The 14,340-nt window shown below is 54.8% G+C and overlaps 1 protein-coding gene across 3 annotated transcripts in view; it reads right to left on the reverse strand.

The window, feature by feature from the left end:
- Nucleotides 1–5,000: 5,000 nt before the first annotated feature.
- Nucleotides 5,001–14,340, reverse strand: part of CD82 (CD82 molecule) — a 59,223-nt gene continuing 49,883 nt past the window's right edge. For all 3 annotated transcript variants that reach the window (XM_050757629.1, XM_050757630.1, XM_050757628.1), the window contains 4 exons: nt 13,009–13,110; nt 9,983–10,204; nt 9,629–9,712; nt 5,001–9,302 (listed from right to left, as the gene is read on the reverse strand). In XM_050757629.1, coding sequence (XP_050613586.1) covers nt 9,225–9,302; nt 9,629–9,712; nt 9,983–10,204; nt 13,009–13,110 — 486 coding nt within the window. In that variant the 3' untranslated portion in view covers nt 5,001–9,224. The remainder of the gene's footprint in view (nt 9,303–9,628; nt 9,713–9,982; nt 10,205–13,008; nt 13,111–14,340) is intronic.

A 14,340-nucleotide genomic window follows, 5' to 3' on the forward strand; every position in this document is an offset into this window, starting at 1 on the left:
TTGTTGTGGGAATAGCTAAGATCATGTGTGCAAAGTGCTGAACACTTAATTCATATTGCTGTCTGTGTGGTTATGTGGCTCTGAGAATATTTCTGTTCAGTTTCAAGATGAGGAGACGGAGGTCCAGAGAGGCAGGGTGATTGGTCTAAGGTTTCTCAGCCAGTCAGGGCCTCCAGGGCAGGGATATTTCCAGCACCCAAATTGCCCTAGGGGAAGGCAACCATGTGTGGTTGTGGGACAGTGGGTTGCCTCATTGCCTAGAAGACCCCCAGGCCTCTCAGCCTCTCACCTCTGTGTCCTCCTGTTCCCACACACAGGTGAAGGCTCCGTGCAGTTAGACTCTGGTCAGGACATCTGGGTGGGAGCCTGCTTCCAGTCTGAAGGAGGAACCCTGGGTCGGGGGTGGGCTCTGGGACCCTTGAGAGACCTGTGGCTAAGCCCCACCTCCAGGGAAGTGATGGCCCCGGGAGGAGAAGACAGCCTGGGCGGACTCTCCCTGAATTTCCCATTTGTAAACAGTGCAGCTGGGGAGGTGTAGGGCCCAGTGCCCAGTTTCTGGTGGTGGAAGATGGCAGCGGTCCAGCAGCTAAGCAGAGGGGTGGGTGGGGATGAGCGATGGCTGTGGCTGTCAGCTGCAGACACAAGGGAAGCAGGCTGGAGCCTGTGGCTATTTCTCCTCCCTCCAGGACATGTGACCTCCTGCTGTCCTCCTTGGCCAGCTCACAGCATTACCCAGAGCTTGAGCTTGAGCACCATGCCCAGCCCAGGAGCCAGCCACCTCTGAGAGTCAGTGGACATTTTCCAACAGCCCCACTAGCCTTTCTCCTCTCCACCTTCCAGCCCCTTACCTGCCATACACAGAACCCAGGGGAAGTTTCAAACTCCCTTTTTTAAAAAAGCCACAGCTGTGGTGATAAAGTAAGAAGAGACCCTGCCTGAATTCAGCCAAACCTGGAGTTGAATCTTGTTTTGGTCACTTACTAGTTAAGGGACCTCAAGGTGGCCACTTCGCCTCTCTGGAACCTCAGAGTTTTCTCAGCTGTAAAGTGGGGCTAATCCCAACGACCCTCAAGTTGCCATAAAGGCTACATGGGTGGAGTAAGAGCATGCCATAGGGAGCCAGAATATGTGTCATGAAAGAAAGAACACTCTGAAATAAGCACATAACAGGCCCTCTGTAAATATTTACTGATTAAATAGCAGGTGGAATCAAAGAGAAATAAATTATCCCGTCATCTGTGTCTTTTGTCTTTCTCTCCAGAAGCCTAAGGGAATTAGAGGCATTGACTAGGGGTGAGAGGAGAACAGGGTGAGACAGGGCATAATTCTTGGGGACGGAAGGCTGAGAACATTCTTAATGATGTCAGCTCCCGTGTGCAGAATACATTACACTCTCTCAAGTGATGCTGATTCTCTCTGACATTAAGGCTCTTCTGGAAGGGAGATTCAGACACCACACCCATGAAGACAGATTTTAGGTTCTCATCTGATCTCTGTCTCTTACTATTCAGCAGGCTTAGACCAGACTTATGTCTCCTCTGAGCCTCTGTTTTCTTATCTATAAAGTGTGCATCCTAATACCAACTCTCAGGGCTATTGTGAGGATTAAATGAGTCAGGGGACTCATGCAATGTATGTCAAGTGCTTAGTGCTGGGCCTGGTGTAAAACAGGCCTTCAGCAAATGGTAGCTGTCATTATGATTACCTATCCTATCAGTTAGCTATTGCTGTATAATAAACTACCCCCAAATTTAGGGCCCGAAACAACCACCATTTGTTTAGCTCATGATTCTGTGTGTCAGCCATTTAGGTTGGGCTCAGCTAGGTGGTTCATCTGGTCTTCTCCTGCGTCTGAAGTTGGCTGCAGGTAGGGTGGTGGTTCTGCTTCTGGGGGTAAGTTGGCTGTTGTCTGGGATGATGGAGTACTGACCCGGTTGCCTCTCATGCTCCAGCAGGCTAACTTGGGCTTCTTCATGAGGCAGTGGCAGGGTTTTGAGAGAGTGAGGCAATGAGACAGAAGAAGTGGGGACAAGTATGCAAAATTCCTTGAGACTTAGAATTGACACACTATGTTTTCCCCCACATTCCATTAGCCAAAGGAAGTCACACAACCAGCCATCAGAGAGGTGCTAGCTGCATAGTCATGTTGCAGAGAGCATAGATACAGGAAGGGGAATAAGTGTGACTATTTTTGCAAACAATGACCACATGCAACTAATTAGGGAACATCTGAGACAGAACCACGTCCCCTCAACTCCCAGTGCCATGACTTCCACCCTAGCTGCTCACTCTGCCCTGTGACACTGGCAGGAAAGCTGGTTGCTCTCCCACGAGGCTTCCCCACTATATTCTCTATTCCCCAGTCCGAGCCAGGCTGCCACCGTCACATTCCTTTTCCGAAGGAGATGGAAACCAGACTCCATATGGGACCAGGCACAGGTATCCTACACATGGAGTCATGGGGGTCTGATGACCTGCATCCCCCATAGACTGACGCAGGATGGAGTCCCTGCCCTGCTCAGTCCTCAGAGGAAGGAAATACACACAGCCCACCTGGACAACCCCTCTGCCCAGCTGTCTGCTAAATAAACTCATTAAGCAATTCCTGACGAGGCATTTTAGATCATCACAAGCTACAGATAGTTTCTGTTGACCTCTTGGAAAAGGTTTTCCTGACCACATAGACAGGAGGCGCAGATTAGTTCCCCTTGTGGGTAGGGGGTGCCTGGTTCTCATTTGTATTCACACTGTGATTGGTTCCCATGTATCCCCTTGAACTCTGGGCCAGTCAGCCCATAGGACTGGATTCATTCCTCCATGTCCTGGTGGAGTAGCAACCTCCACAATGCCCCGGGCAATGAGGACATCAAGGGACAACCACCAGCCTGGGGACCAGCTTGTCTTACCTTGTGCACTTCCTGGCAGGTAGAGACAGAGCCTTGATCACCTTTGCTGCCCTCTCTGTCCCTGACATGGGGCGCTTTTTCTGCTGTTTGTGTTTTTTCCCTGTGCCTCCCCTACAACTGGACTGTCAGCTCCACAAGCTTGTTTACCTTGGTGACTCCTGATTCCTTTCACAATGCCTGGCATAGAGTGGGTGCCTGATAAATTCTTATTGGATAGATTGATGGAGGAAAAGTTGGGTTTAACGGACTTGTACCTCCTTAGAAAAGGCCCACTCCTCTTCTCTTTTTATGAACCAGGGATCTTCATTCCCACTGGCCTTGAGAACTATTGGAAAGGATACGGAGTCACAGGCCCCAGGGGCCAACCCCAGTTTCTTCAGTCACTGTGACTCTGGATCTGAAGATAGATTTGTGAATCCAATGTGAATGACTCCTGGATTGTGTAGTGGGTCAGGGCTATGGCAAACAGCTTAGCTTTTCCAAGTTACGGTTTCCACACTCTAAAAGGGTGGGGGGAGCAAGTGTGGCTACACTGTTGGGGTGACAGGGTTAAAGCTTAACACTAAATCCATGGTGGCTGCTGTGACGATGATGATGATTTGGAAGGAGATAGGGTCCCATGGCTGCTGGGGTCCACCATGCCCTCTGCAGTGGCTGCCTGCACTCTCCTCTTGCTGCCCTGCTGCCTCTTTGCCTGCTGCGAGTCCCACCTCACCCCAAAGGGTCAGCCCTGCTCATCTTCCTAGCTCCCCCAGCTGGGGTCCTGCTTATAGCATTGTTCTCACTCCCACTCTCTGTTCCTCCCCTTTGTGGGCTCCCTTGGGTTTAGAGCCTGCCCCTCTGGGGAAGGCCTTGATTTGGTTTGGCTCTGTGTCCCCACCCAAATTTCATCTCGAATTGTACTCCCATAACTCCCATGTGTTGTGGGAGGGACCCAGTGCGAGACAAGTGAATCATAGGGTGGTTTCTCCCACACTATTCTCGTGGTAGTGAATATGTCTCAGGAGATCTGACGGTTTTATGAGGGGTAACCCCTTTTGCTTGGCTCTCCTTCTGTCTTCTCTCGTCTACCACCATGTGAGATGTGCCTTCTGCCTTCCTCCACGATTATGAGGCCTCTCCAGCTACGTGGAACTCCATTAAAACTCTTTCTTTTGTAAATTGCCCAGTCTTGGGTATGTCTTTATCAGCAGCACGAAAATGGACTAATACAGGCCTCTCTCCTTCCATTTAAGCAGACCCCCACCTACCCACTAAGTGGGTTCCCCGACAGCTTCCCCATGGAAAGAACTCAGACACCACCCCAAGTGCCTGAGTCCTCTATGAACCAGGACCAAGAGGATTGGGTGCTGGGATCACAGGGCCCCGTCACCCTGGAAGCCCCAAGCTGGGCTCACCCAGGTGTGTCATGCAAGGCAGGGCAGAGGATGGACCCCTCCACTCCTATCAGCTGCCATCAGCATCCCCTCCCACCCACACAGTCCTCCAAGAGGCTGCTGGGGACTCTCCAGCTCTCTCCTTCCACTCCCCACCTCCGCACAGCCCCTCTGCACTCCCAGCTGTTCCTGCTGGCCACCCCTCCGCCCCCAGCATCCTGCAGGAAGCCCACTCCTGTCCCAGGGGCTACTGCTTAAGGCATCTGAGGTCACTTGGGGAGAGGCACTTGGCTCTGGGCCTGACATTCCCCTTGCTCAGAAGGCAGGTGCTGGGGAAATGATGTCATAGGGGGCAGCTGGGGGCCGGGGTGCTCACAGCTCAAACGTCCCCTAATGGCCCTCCTACCTGCTCACCCTCCCACTAGGCAAGAGGCTGAGTACAGGTTCTTACCTGCCCCAGCCCCAGCCCCTTGGGCCAATCAACCATCCCTGCCCTGGAGGCACCAAGTCCTCAAGTCCTCCTGTGGGCCTCATTCCTGCTTAGAGAAGGTATCCCCAGGGGATGGGAAACCTCCCCTTGAAGGTGGTGCCAGTCCTGGAATGGGCGGCTTGGGGAACAAGCTCACTGTGTACGTGATAGCATTTGGCTCCCACAATAGCACTGGGAATGAAGAATAAGAGTCCCCATTTTCCAGATGAGACTAAGAGAGGTGAAGTCGCACAGCCCATCACATCCAGTGGCAGCTGCTCTGATTCTATTTGATTTCAGTTAGGAAGGGGATTGCCAGGGCAATGGCTGATTCCTGTACTGTGGCTGGAGGGGCCGGGGCTGAGCGGTGAACACTTCCTCCCACTTTCCTGTTTGTTCAGCGCACTGTTCACTCTACTTCCTTCCACAGGATGGGGCCTTGGATGGGCCCCAGGGATACCACAGCAACACTCGGCTTAGACTGTGCTGTCAGCAGTCGGCAGTGTGTGCTGGTATGTACCTGAGTACGTGTGGGAGGGTGTACTGTGTGCATGCATGTGCTGTGTGTGCACGTGTGTCCTGGTGCATCAGTTGTGTGCAAGAGTCTCTACACTCATCAGAATGCAGGTGCCATGTGGGCAGGGGTTTGTGTGTGTTCACTGCTGTGTTCCTAAGATCCTAGAACTGTGCTTCACAAATAGTCTGTGCCATTAAGTATTCATAGGATGAATGAATGAATAAATGGATAAACCTTAGCCTACAGCCCTAAAGACCCCAGAGAACAGCCAGACATTTGCCCCGAGGCAGCGTGGCAACTTGGGTCTCTGTCCCTCTGCAGAGGAGAAAGGCGATGGGAGCGCTGGCCCAGGAGATGCCTGGTGGCTAGATGCTCCAGCGTCACCAGTGTGCCCCTACATACGGCTCCTCTTAGCCTGCGGGACCTGCTCACCTGGAAGACCCAGGGCAGAGGCTGGAGGCAGCTCTGCTAGGAGACAGGATGGTGGTCAGTGGCAGAGGGGGCTCTGCAGTGTAGGCCCGGGAAAGCCAGGCAGGAAGACACTTGGGTCTCCCTGTTCACTACGGGCCACCCACAGCTTAGTCTCAGGGGAGAAGAGCTGGGGACCGAGCCCTCAGGGGTCTTCAGGGCCTTGAGTGTGTGCGTGTGAGAGACAGAGCGCATGCATGTATGTGCACATGTACCAGGCTGCCATTCAGCAGTACTCACCCAGTCAGCCATGCCAGTTATTATGAATAAAATGGTGAAATATTTCCATGCCAGTTGAAAATCCCCCCGCCAGTCCAACCTCTCAGAGCTCCAGCACCTCCTGCCAATCCACATATAAAGATCCTATTCCAGCTCAGGCCTGGCTTCCATTCCCATTGGTCAGTGGCCATGCCAATCAGTGCTCCCCAAAGTCCAGCTTCCTGGACACATCCTAGGCACTGCCTCTAACACCCTTTGCCCCAGCCATTCTTCCTGCCTGCCCCAGGGAGCTGTGGGTGGGCACTGCCAAGGAGCACCCTTGTACCCTCCTCCACACAGTACCCATGTACCAGTCCTCTGGGCCTGGCAGGGCCCTTGGCAGGACAGATGGCAGCCCACAGAGGGCCCAGGGAGGGCAGCTGGAAGGTGTGGAAGCCCCAGATGGGCGTGGGTGGATTAGCGGCTGCAGGGACGATTCCAGGTGTTAGATAGACATGGGTCTACGTTCCCTCTCTCCCAAAACCTCGCAGGTCAGAGGTAAGTGGGGTGCTAAAACTGGGTGCTCCCCAGGAGGTTGAAATGAGGAACCTAGCAGGCTCAGAGCTCACAGTGACCAGATTTCACAAAAGCGAGGGTCAGGGCCTCACAACACCACATGTCCTGAGGCTGTTCTGCGACATGAGAGGGCAGGAGCCAGTGGAGCCAGGAGGATGGTCTTTGAAGTCAGATACATGGGGTTCAAATCCTGGCTCCGGCCCCTTCCAGCTGTGAGCTCTGGGCAGGATGGACATGACAGAGGAAGCTTCGCTAACCTCTGACGTTTTCTCAGTCCTCTATTTTGTAAACAGCTTTGAGCCCACCCTCAGCCTGCCAGGCCCTGGGTCGCACAGGAAGATGGAGATGGAGCTGGACTCAAATTCAGGTCCCCTTGCTCCCAGTGAGAAAGCATTTATGAAAAGACACCCAATAGCTCTCTGCTACCCTTCCTGAGGGTGGAGGCTGTGGGGGGCCAGGGAAGTCAGGCCAGGTGGAACCATCAACATTTCCCTCTCCTCCCCCATCCCAGAGGGAGGCGGCCAAGGCCACAGGCGACCCCACTGCTGACACCTCCTCAGCTGCCACATGCGCTGGGAGGTCAGCACGTGGCTTGGGACAGACATTACTCCAGGTCTGAGAATCTTCCGGAATCACCGTGAAGGGGTGCAAATAGGCAGATTCCTTGTCGCCATCCCAGATCTGCAGTGCCAGAATCCTTGAGCCTTGGAATCTGCATTTTCACAAGTGCTTCCACTGGAGTGGGATGCCGGCAGGCCCGGGTTTGGTGAGACTGGGAGTAACCACGGAACCTTTGGGCTCTGCCGGGCTCCTAGGCTGAGGCTGCAGCGCCGCCTGGTGGTCCCCGCTGAGACACCACTCTAGCCGCCGCCCCGCCCGGCCCCACTGCAGGGAGACAAGAGTTCTGCTGCCGGCCGGCTCCTCCAGAAATGAGAGGAGAAGGCGGGGCAACTGCCCTCTGGGCTTCATGACGCTGGGCAAAGGGCATGCTGGGGCTCAGTCGTCAGAGCCGTGCGCAAGTAAGAACTAGCTTCTTTTTTCTTTTTTCTTTTCTCTCTCTGTCTGTTGTTTCTTTCTTTTTCTTCCTTTCTTTCTTTTTTTGACAGATTCTCGCTCTGTTGCCCAGGCTGAAGTGCAGTGGCACAATCTTGGCTCACTGCAACCTCCATCCCCCGGGTTCAAGCAGTTCTCCTTCCTGAGCCTCCTGAGTAGCTGGGATTACAGGCGTGCACCACCATACTCGGCTAATTTCTGTATTTTTTTGGAGAGATGGGGTTTCACCATGTTGGCCAGGATTGGACTCGAACTCCTGACCTTAAGTGATCCACCTGCCTCAACCTCCCAAAGTCTCACATTTCATCTTTAAAAAGTCCCCTGAATTCTGCACATCTTACTCTAACACATTTCTTTAGTATGAAAATGCTTCCTTCCACAAATCTTTGCAAAAATGATGCTCTAGAAAGCGAGACCAAGTTTATCCTGTGGCCCCTGTCCCCCATCACCAGCCCACATTTTGTGTACCTTCTGGGGGCATCCATACCCTAGTTTCAGAAGCGGGAATGGAGAGATACAATCTATACCTCTCTTAGCACCAAATCAAACTCCAGGCACCCCACCGTGCAGGCAGGCCCATCAGAGCCTGGCCCATCACCGTCCTAAGATTCAGGCTGCAGAGGCAGATGCCTGCGGGGAGGGCAGAGCCGTGAGGGGCCCAGCAGTCTCCAGCAGACCCAGCCACTCTGCTCACACCCTCTGCCCTGGGTCCTCCCCTGCCCCAGGAAGCAGCATCCCTACCATTCCAGACTAGACTGTTATAAATCTTCTTTAATAGTCTTAGAATCTTGAGTGTGTTTTACAGAATGGTGCACACAGAGCCCCCTCCCGTCTCCCCCCTACAAGGCACAGCCTCACCCACCCCACTCCCCAGGGGCCAGAGGACAGCTTGCCAAGAAAGGCCAGCCCACCTTCTCCCAGGAGAAGCCATCCTCCTCCTCCCTGTCCCTGGACAGCTCAGGGCCCTGGAAAACACAGGGCCAGCTCTGTGCCATGCCCCCAAGGACTCACCCGTCCCTAAGCAGCTCAGGGCCAAGCCAGATCTCGTTACCCAGGCAGACCCCCTCCGACCCAGCTCCCCTAAGCCCTGTCCCCAGGGCATGGCCCAGGCTAATCTGAGCTGTCTAGATGGACCTGCATCAGGCCTGGGGAAGGGGTGCTACCCCTTAATATCAGGTAAAACCCACCCTCTCCCACTGCCTTCAATATGATTGTGAAAAAACAAAGATATAAATGTCATAGTGGAAATAAGTTGACCCGCCCAGTAGGCAGTCTCCTGACAGCCCAGGGTGCCTTATCTAACGCCCCCCCTCCCAATTTTTAATACAGTTGCCCCCTATACAATATACACACACCCTTGAGGGCAGGTAGAAGTCCAGCCCACCTGCGCCACGGACGCTGCGGGGAGCGTTTTTCTCTGAGTTGCTAAGAGAACCCTGATGAGCGGTGAGCAGAGGAACCATAGAACAGCCAGGGCTCAAGGCTGACAGCGGATAGGCCAGGAGAGATCGCCAGGCCCCAGAAAGCCCCCTACTTTCAGTCAGGGTGGGCAAGGGGGTCTTTGAAGTGAGGTGGGAGGCGGGCCTGGAGGAGGGAGCCAGGGAGACCCCTGGGAGCCCTGAGGTCAGGGGCCGGGCAGGGAGATGTGGACAGCAGCTGCCTCAGTACTTGGGGACCTTGCTGTAGTCTTCGGAATGGACGTGCCGGCACAAGCAGATGGACAGGACCATCCCCAGGAGCTGTGGGGAGAGGCGGAGAGTCAGAGGGAGGCTGGGCTGTCCTGGTCTCAGATGCCCTAGCCCCGCCATCCAGGTTTAGATGGGGATTAAGTGGATCCTCAACTTGAGCCTCACAACCACCCTGTGATGCAGGCAGTAGAGGGAGGCCCAGAGAGGTGCAGTGCCTTGTCTGAGGTCACACAGCCAGACAGTGCTCAGGCCAGAGGGCCTCTGGAAGCTGATGGGGTGCTGGGGCCCTTGGCCACCACCTCCCCGAGGAGAAAAGCAGAGCAGAGACAACCCAGGAGGACCAGGGATGGAGAAGGGCTGGGGGAGGGGGCTCAGACCTCAATGACAGCCACGCCCACGCCCACGCCGAGGATGATGCCCAGGTTCTCCTGCAGCCACGCCTGCACCTTCTCCATGCAGCCCTGCAAGGGGAGAACACGGTCACACCACCCCACCCTGCACCATCCCGCCCCACCATGCAGAACCACCGAGAGCCCCCCAGTCCCAGTCTGGAAGGGTTCTGCCTGTTCCTTGAATGAATACATTAACAAAGAAGTAGATGAAGGTACAAATGACAGGTGAATCAAGGGAAGGAACTAAATGGAGGAAGGAAGAGCTGAGCAGTAGCCCAGACGGCCCCCAACACCCTCAGATCCCAGCCCCCAATCCGCAGCCCCCCGCCCACCGCACACCTCCTGGTACACAGGCCAGTCCTCAGGTTTGTTGCCACCCCGGGTCCTGTTGCCCGCAGTCTCGCAGAAGCCCTTCCTCATGGAAAGGCTGTTGTCCTCTTCCCCTTTGTCTTCGCAGGAACAGGGGTAGGTGACCTCAGTGCGATTCTTGAGCTCAGTGCGATTCTTGAGCTCAGCGCTGTCCGTCCAGTTGTAGAAGCTGGCCCAGCCGCAGCACTTCACCTGGGCGAGGCAGGGGACACACTGCTTATGCTCACTGCCCACCGCAGGCAGGCTGCCCTCCTGGCAGAGGCGGGGCCTCCCCAGGACAGAGACTCAGATATGCCACTTCCAGGCCCCTGGTCCCAGCTGAACCATCACAAACTACAAGTACAGCAGAAAAATCAAAACCAGGATCAGCAGAAATACAAAGCAGAGTAGGAAGGAAGTTCAAGTTGAAGGAGCGCAGCTGTGCAGCGCACAAGGAGAATGGACGGCAGACCGTTCACAGTGCAGGGTTTAAAGTCAGGCTACTGGGTTATAATCCCCGCCCTGCCACCTACCAGCTGAGCAACCTCCGTCAAGGAAATAGCCTCAGTTTCCTCATCTGTAAATGGGGATAATTAAAATTCCCAACTCGCAGGGCTATCACAAGGACTAAATGGGATGAGTCAGGCAAAGTGCCCAGCAGAGGTGTGGGGAGCACAATAAGCTTAGGAAAGGCTGTTTGACTTTAGAGCAGGAGTTGAGATTTGCCTCTGAGCTTCCTGGTGAAAAGGAGAAAAAGTGAAAAGTGAAAAAGGATACAGCGTCAATTCTGCTTTTTTTTTTTTTTTTTTCTTTTTTCTGAGGCAGAGTCTTGCTCTGTCACCCAGGCTGGAGTGCAGCGGCGTGATCTTGGCTCACTGCAACCTCCACCTCCCGGGTTCAAATGATTCTCCTGCTTCAGCCTCCTGAGTAGCTGGGATTACAGGCACTCACCATCCCGCCCGGTTAATGTTTGTATTTTTAGTAGAGATGGGGTTTCACCATGTTGGCCAGGCTGGTCTTGAACTCCTGACCTCAAGTGATCTGCCCGCCTTGGCCTCCCAAAGTGCTGGGATTACAGGTGTGAGCCAGCTCGCCCGACCGGTCAATTCTGCCACTTTAAAGGAGAAAATGCTCTAGTTCTAGAGAGAAGAAAGCCTTTCTGGGCTCTGTGTGCTAAAGGAGGTCTCTGTGTGCAAATCCCCACAATGCTGGGGGTTCCTGGGAGGATTCAGTGGGATAGCATTGGTCACAGCAGGGGTCAGTTCCTGGACCGCTTCCTTCCTATCTCCCGATGTTGCCCGACCAATAGCCAGTGGACAGCAGGGGGCGTACCAGGCACACCCAGAAATGCTCAGCTCCAGGCCATTTCTAATCCAGCTTTTACAGGCGCTTGTTCCAGCAGGCTGGCTGCCTCCTCTCTCGAACAAAAGGCTGGCACCTCTGAGGGGTGCACAGGTCTGCAAGCTGGGGCCACCCACAGGTCATCCTGCACCAGAGCAAAATAAGGCAGGTCTCCTTGGCCCGTCTATGGCAGAGCCTCCTTCCAAGCAACGCTTTGCCCTGACCCCGGCTGTACCTGTTCCCCAGCAGCACATGCCATCTCCGCCTGTGTCTCCACGGATGTGCATGGTGACTAAAACATCACCACCAACTTAGCACATAATAAATGCTGCCTAAGTGCTGGAGGCTTTAACAATGTATCTCACACGGCATGGGTCAGTAGCCCCATTGCATAAACAAGGAGGCAGGCTCAGCAAAAGTCTAGCGGCTGTGGCAGTGTTAGCACTCCAGGCCTTGGGAGTCTCACTTACCGCCAGCCCAAGCAGCATCTGACAGCATCGGAATCATCTAGAACCAGCCAATGACTTTCCAGGGTAGGATGCTCACCACCTCCCAAGGGACCCACTTCTCCTCCCAGGTCCCTTGTCAGGTGGCGCTGGTTTATGTCATTGGTGACATCAAGACTTTGCTAAAATTAGCAAAGTCTCAGCAATTGTGGGTCAAACTACATAGGCGACCAAAACATTTCCCTGTGTGAACCAAGCCTTCCAGCTGCCACGACCCCCACACCTGATCTCCTATGTCAGGGCCAGAGAACATCGCTCTCCCCTTCCTCCGCTCAGAAGATGGCCAAGTCCACGTCGCCTAGATGGAGTGTCCTATCTGCAAACTCTCCTGGTGCCCCAGAGTCAGGCTTTCTCCTGCTGCCCATGCCCCTTATACCCCACAGCCCTCCCCTGAGGTGTCAACACCTCAGGGACCTCCCCTGAGGCCCTACGTGATCACTGTGTCCTGCGCCCTCACAGGATTACAGATCAGAGACGGCAGGTTCCAGCCAAGGGCACACACAGCATCCGGGACCACAAGAAAGGAGAGCCAGGTGGTCACTGGATCACTGTGGAGACAGGCTGGGAACCTGGTCAGTCTATCTGTTGGTCAGTCGGGCAGTCCATCCATCCGTCCACCCACCCATCCACCCATCCATCCATCTCTCTCACTGTAACGGAGGTCTAATACACGTGAACTAATGGGCACACGTTCAGCTTGGTGCATTTTTACGTATGTGCACATACTGGTGAAACCAGTATCAAGATTTGGCTAGAATACTCCTTTCACCCTAGAAGGTTCCCTCAACACCTCCCCAGCTAGTGCCCCTCCCGGAGGCAGCCTCCACTGGGACTTCTCACTGCTACTTGGCATCCAGTTTCCTAAAACCCAGGGTGGAGCTCCCAACGCTCCCCAGTGTGGCTTGAGATAAGAGGGCTGACAACTGCCCCCGTGCTCTCTGCCACAAATGGGAGCACCGAGTTATGAAACTGTCTCTGAGTCTCTGGGCCCCCGAGCAGGGAGCTGCGGTGCTAACTGGGGTGCCCTGCCCCCATAGAAGCACACTCTCCTACAAACTGTCAGGCACACACGAGCACTGCAGATGCCAGTCCCAGACACGCGGGCGCGCAGAGCCCCAAATTCAGGGCCACCCAGGCGAAAGAGCCTCCCATAGCCGCGCCCCACCTCACCTGAGCTTGCACGTAGTCCCAGGCGTCCTGCAGGCTGTCCTCGCGACTGCTGTTGTAGTCTCGAATGAGCTCCATCACGATGCCGCCCATCTCCTGCTTCAGCTGCAGGACAAAGGTCAGGGTCAGATTTCCTGAAACGCGTGCCCACCTGTGGTCACCGCTACTTAAACTGCCTCCCCCCTGTTCCCTTCAGCAACCCTGTGACATGCTCATGGCTCCAACCACTTTCCTGGCGCTCCCAGGGTGCCCGATGCAGGCAGTGCCAACCACTCCTGCCCCACTGTCTCTTCTGCGATCGGCAGCAGCCTGGCCCTGTAAACATCAATATTCTCATGTCACTGCTGAGAACCCTGTAGGGGCCTCCCACCACCAAGGCAGTTCCCATCATCAGTGTCCTCGTAACAGCCTAGGAGGCCCTATGCCACTTGTCTGTCCTCCCTGGACCTTGTGTCCTCTGTTCTTGCTCCCTCTGCTTCAACTGTGTGGATTTCCAAGCTGTCTTTGTGCCAGGCACACTCCTGCCTCAGGGCCTTTGCACCTGCTGTTCCACCGCCTGGAATGCTCTTCCCCCAGACATTAACATGGCTCACCCTCTGCTTCCTTCAGGGCTCTGCTCCAATGTCACCTCCTCAGAAAGGCCTTACTAGACCACTCTACAAAATACCAGCCCTTCCCCATCCCCTCTCCCCCCACCAATCAAACCCCCCCTCCCCTGGCCTCCCTTATCCCACAAGGGAAAGCATGCTGTATTTTTCTTTAGAGCACTGACGTTACATGCTTGTTAGTTTTCAGGGCTTATCATCTCTCTCCACTAGCACATCAGCTCCATGGGGGCAGGGACCACATCTGGCACGCTCACTACAGGGTCCCCCATGGCCAGCGCCAAGCCTGGCACAGAATAGGTGTGCGGGGTACGTGAATGCTGAATGCACACCTAACCACTGCGGTCTGCCAGGCACCAGAGCCAGACCCATGCAACTTCTTGGTGAATCCTTATGCCTCCCACAGGGCAGCTGCAGGGAGAAGGAGGGACAGGGAGGAGAGCCCAGCTCAGCTTCCTTCTTCCAAGGACCAGAGTGCAGCCTCTCCAAACAGGGTCCCCAAGGGTAGATGCCTGGAGGGGGCCCCAAGACTAGGGGACCTGGAACTTCGGCATCAACTATGTGATCAAAAGATCCTCCCTCTATGCAGGCGTGGTGGCGGGTGCCCGTAGTCCCAGCTACTCAGGAGGCCGAGGCAGGAGAATCGCTTGAACCCAGGAGGTGGAGGTTGCAGAGTCTAGATCGCACCACTGCACTCCAGCCTGGGTGACAGAGTAAGAGTCCATCTCAA

Source organism: Macaca thibetana, chromosome 14 (assembly GCF_024542745.1).
Source record: "Macaca thibetana thibetana isolate TM-01 chromosome 14, ASM2454274v1, whole genome shotgun sequence".
Classification (NCBI taxonomy): domain Eukaryota; kingdom Metazoa; phylum Chordata; class Mammalia; order Primates; family Cercopithecidae; genus Macaca; species Macaca thibetana.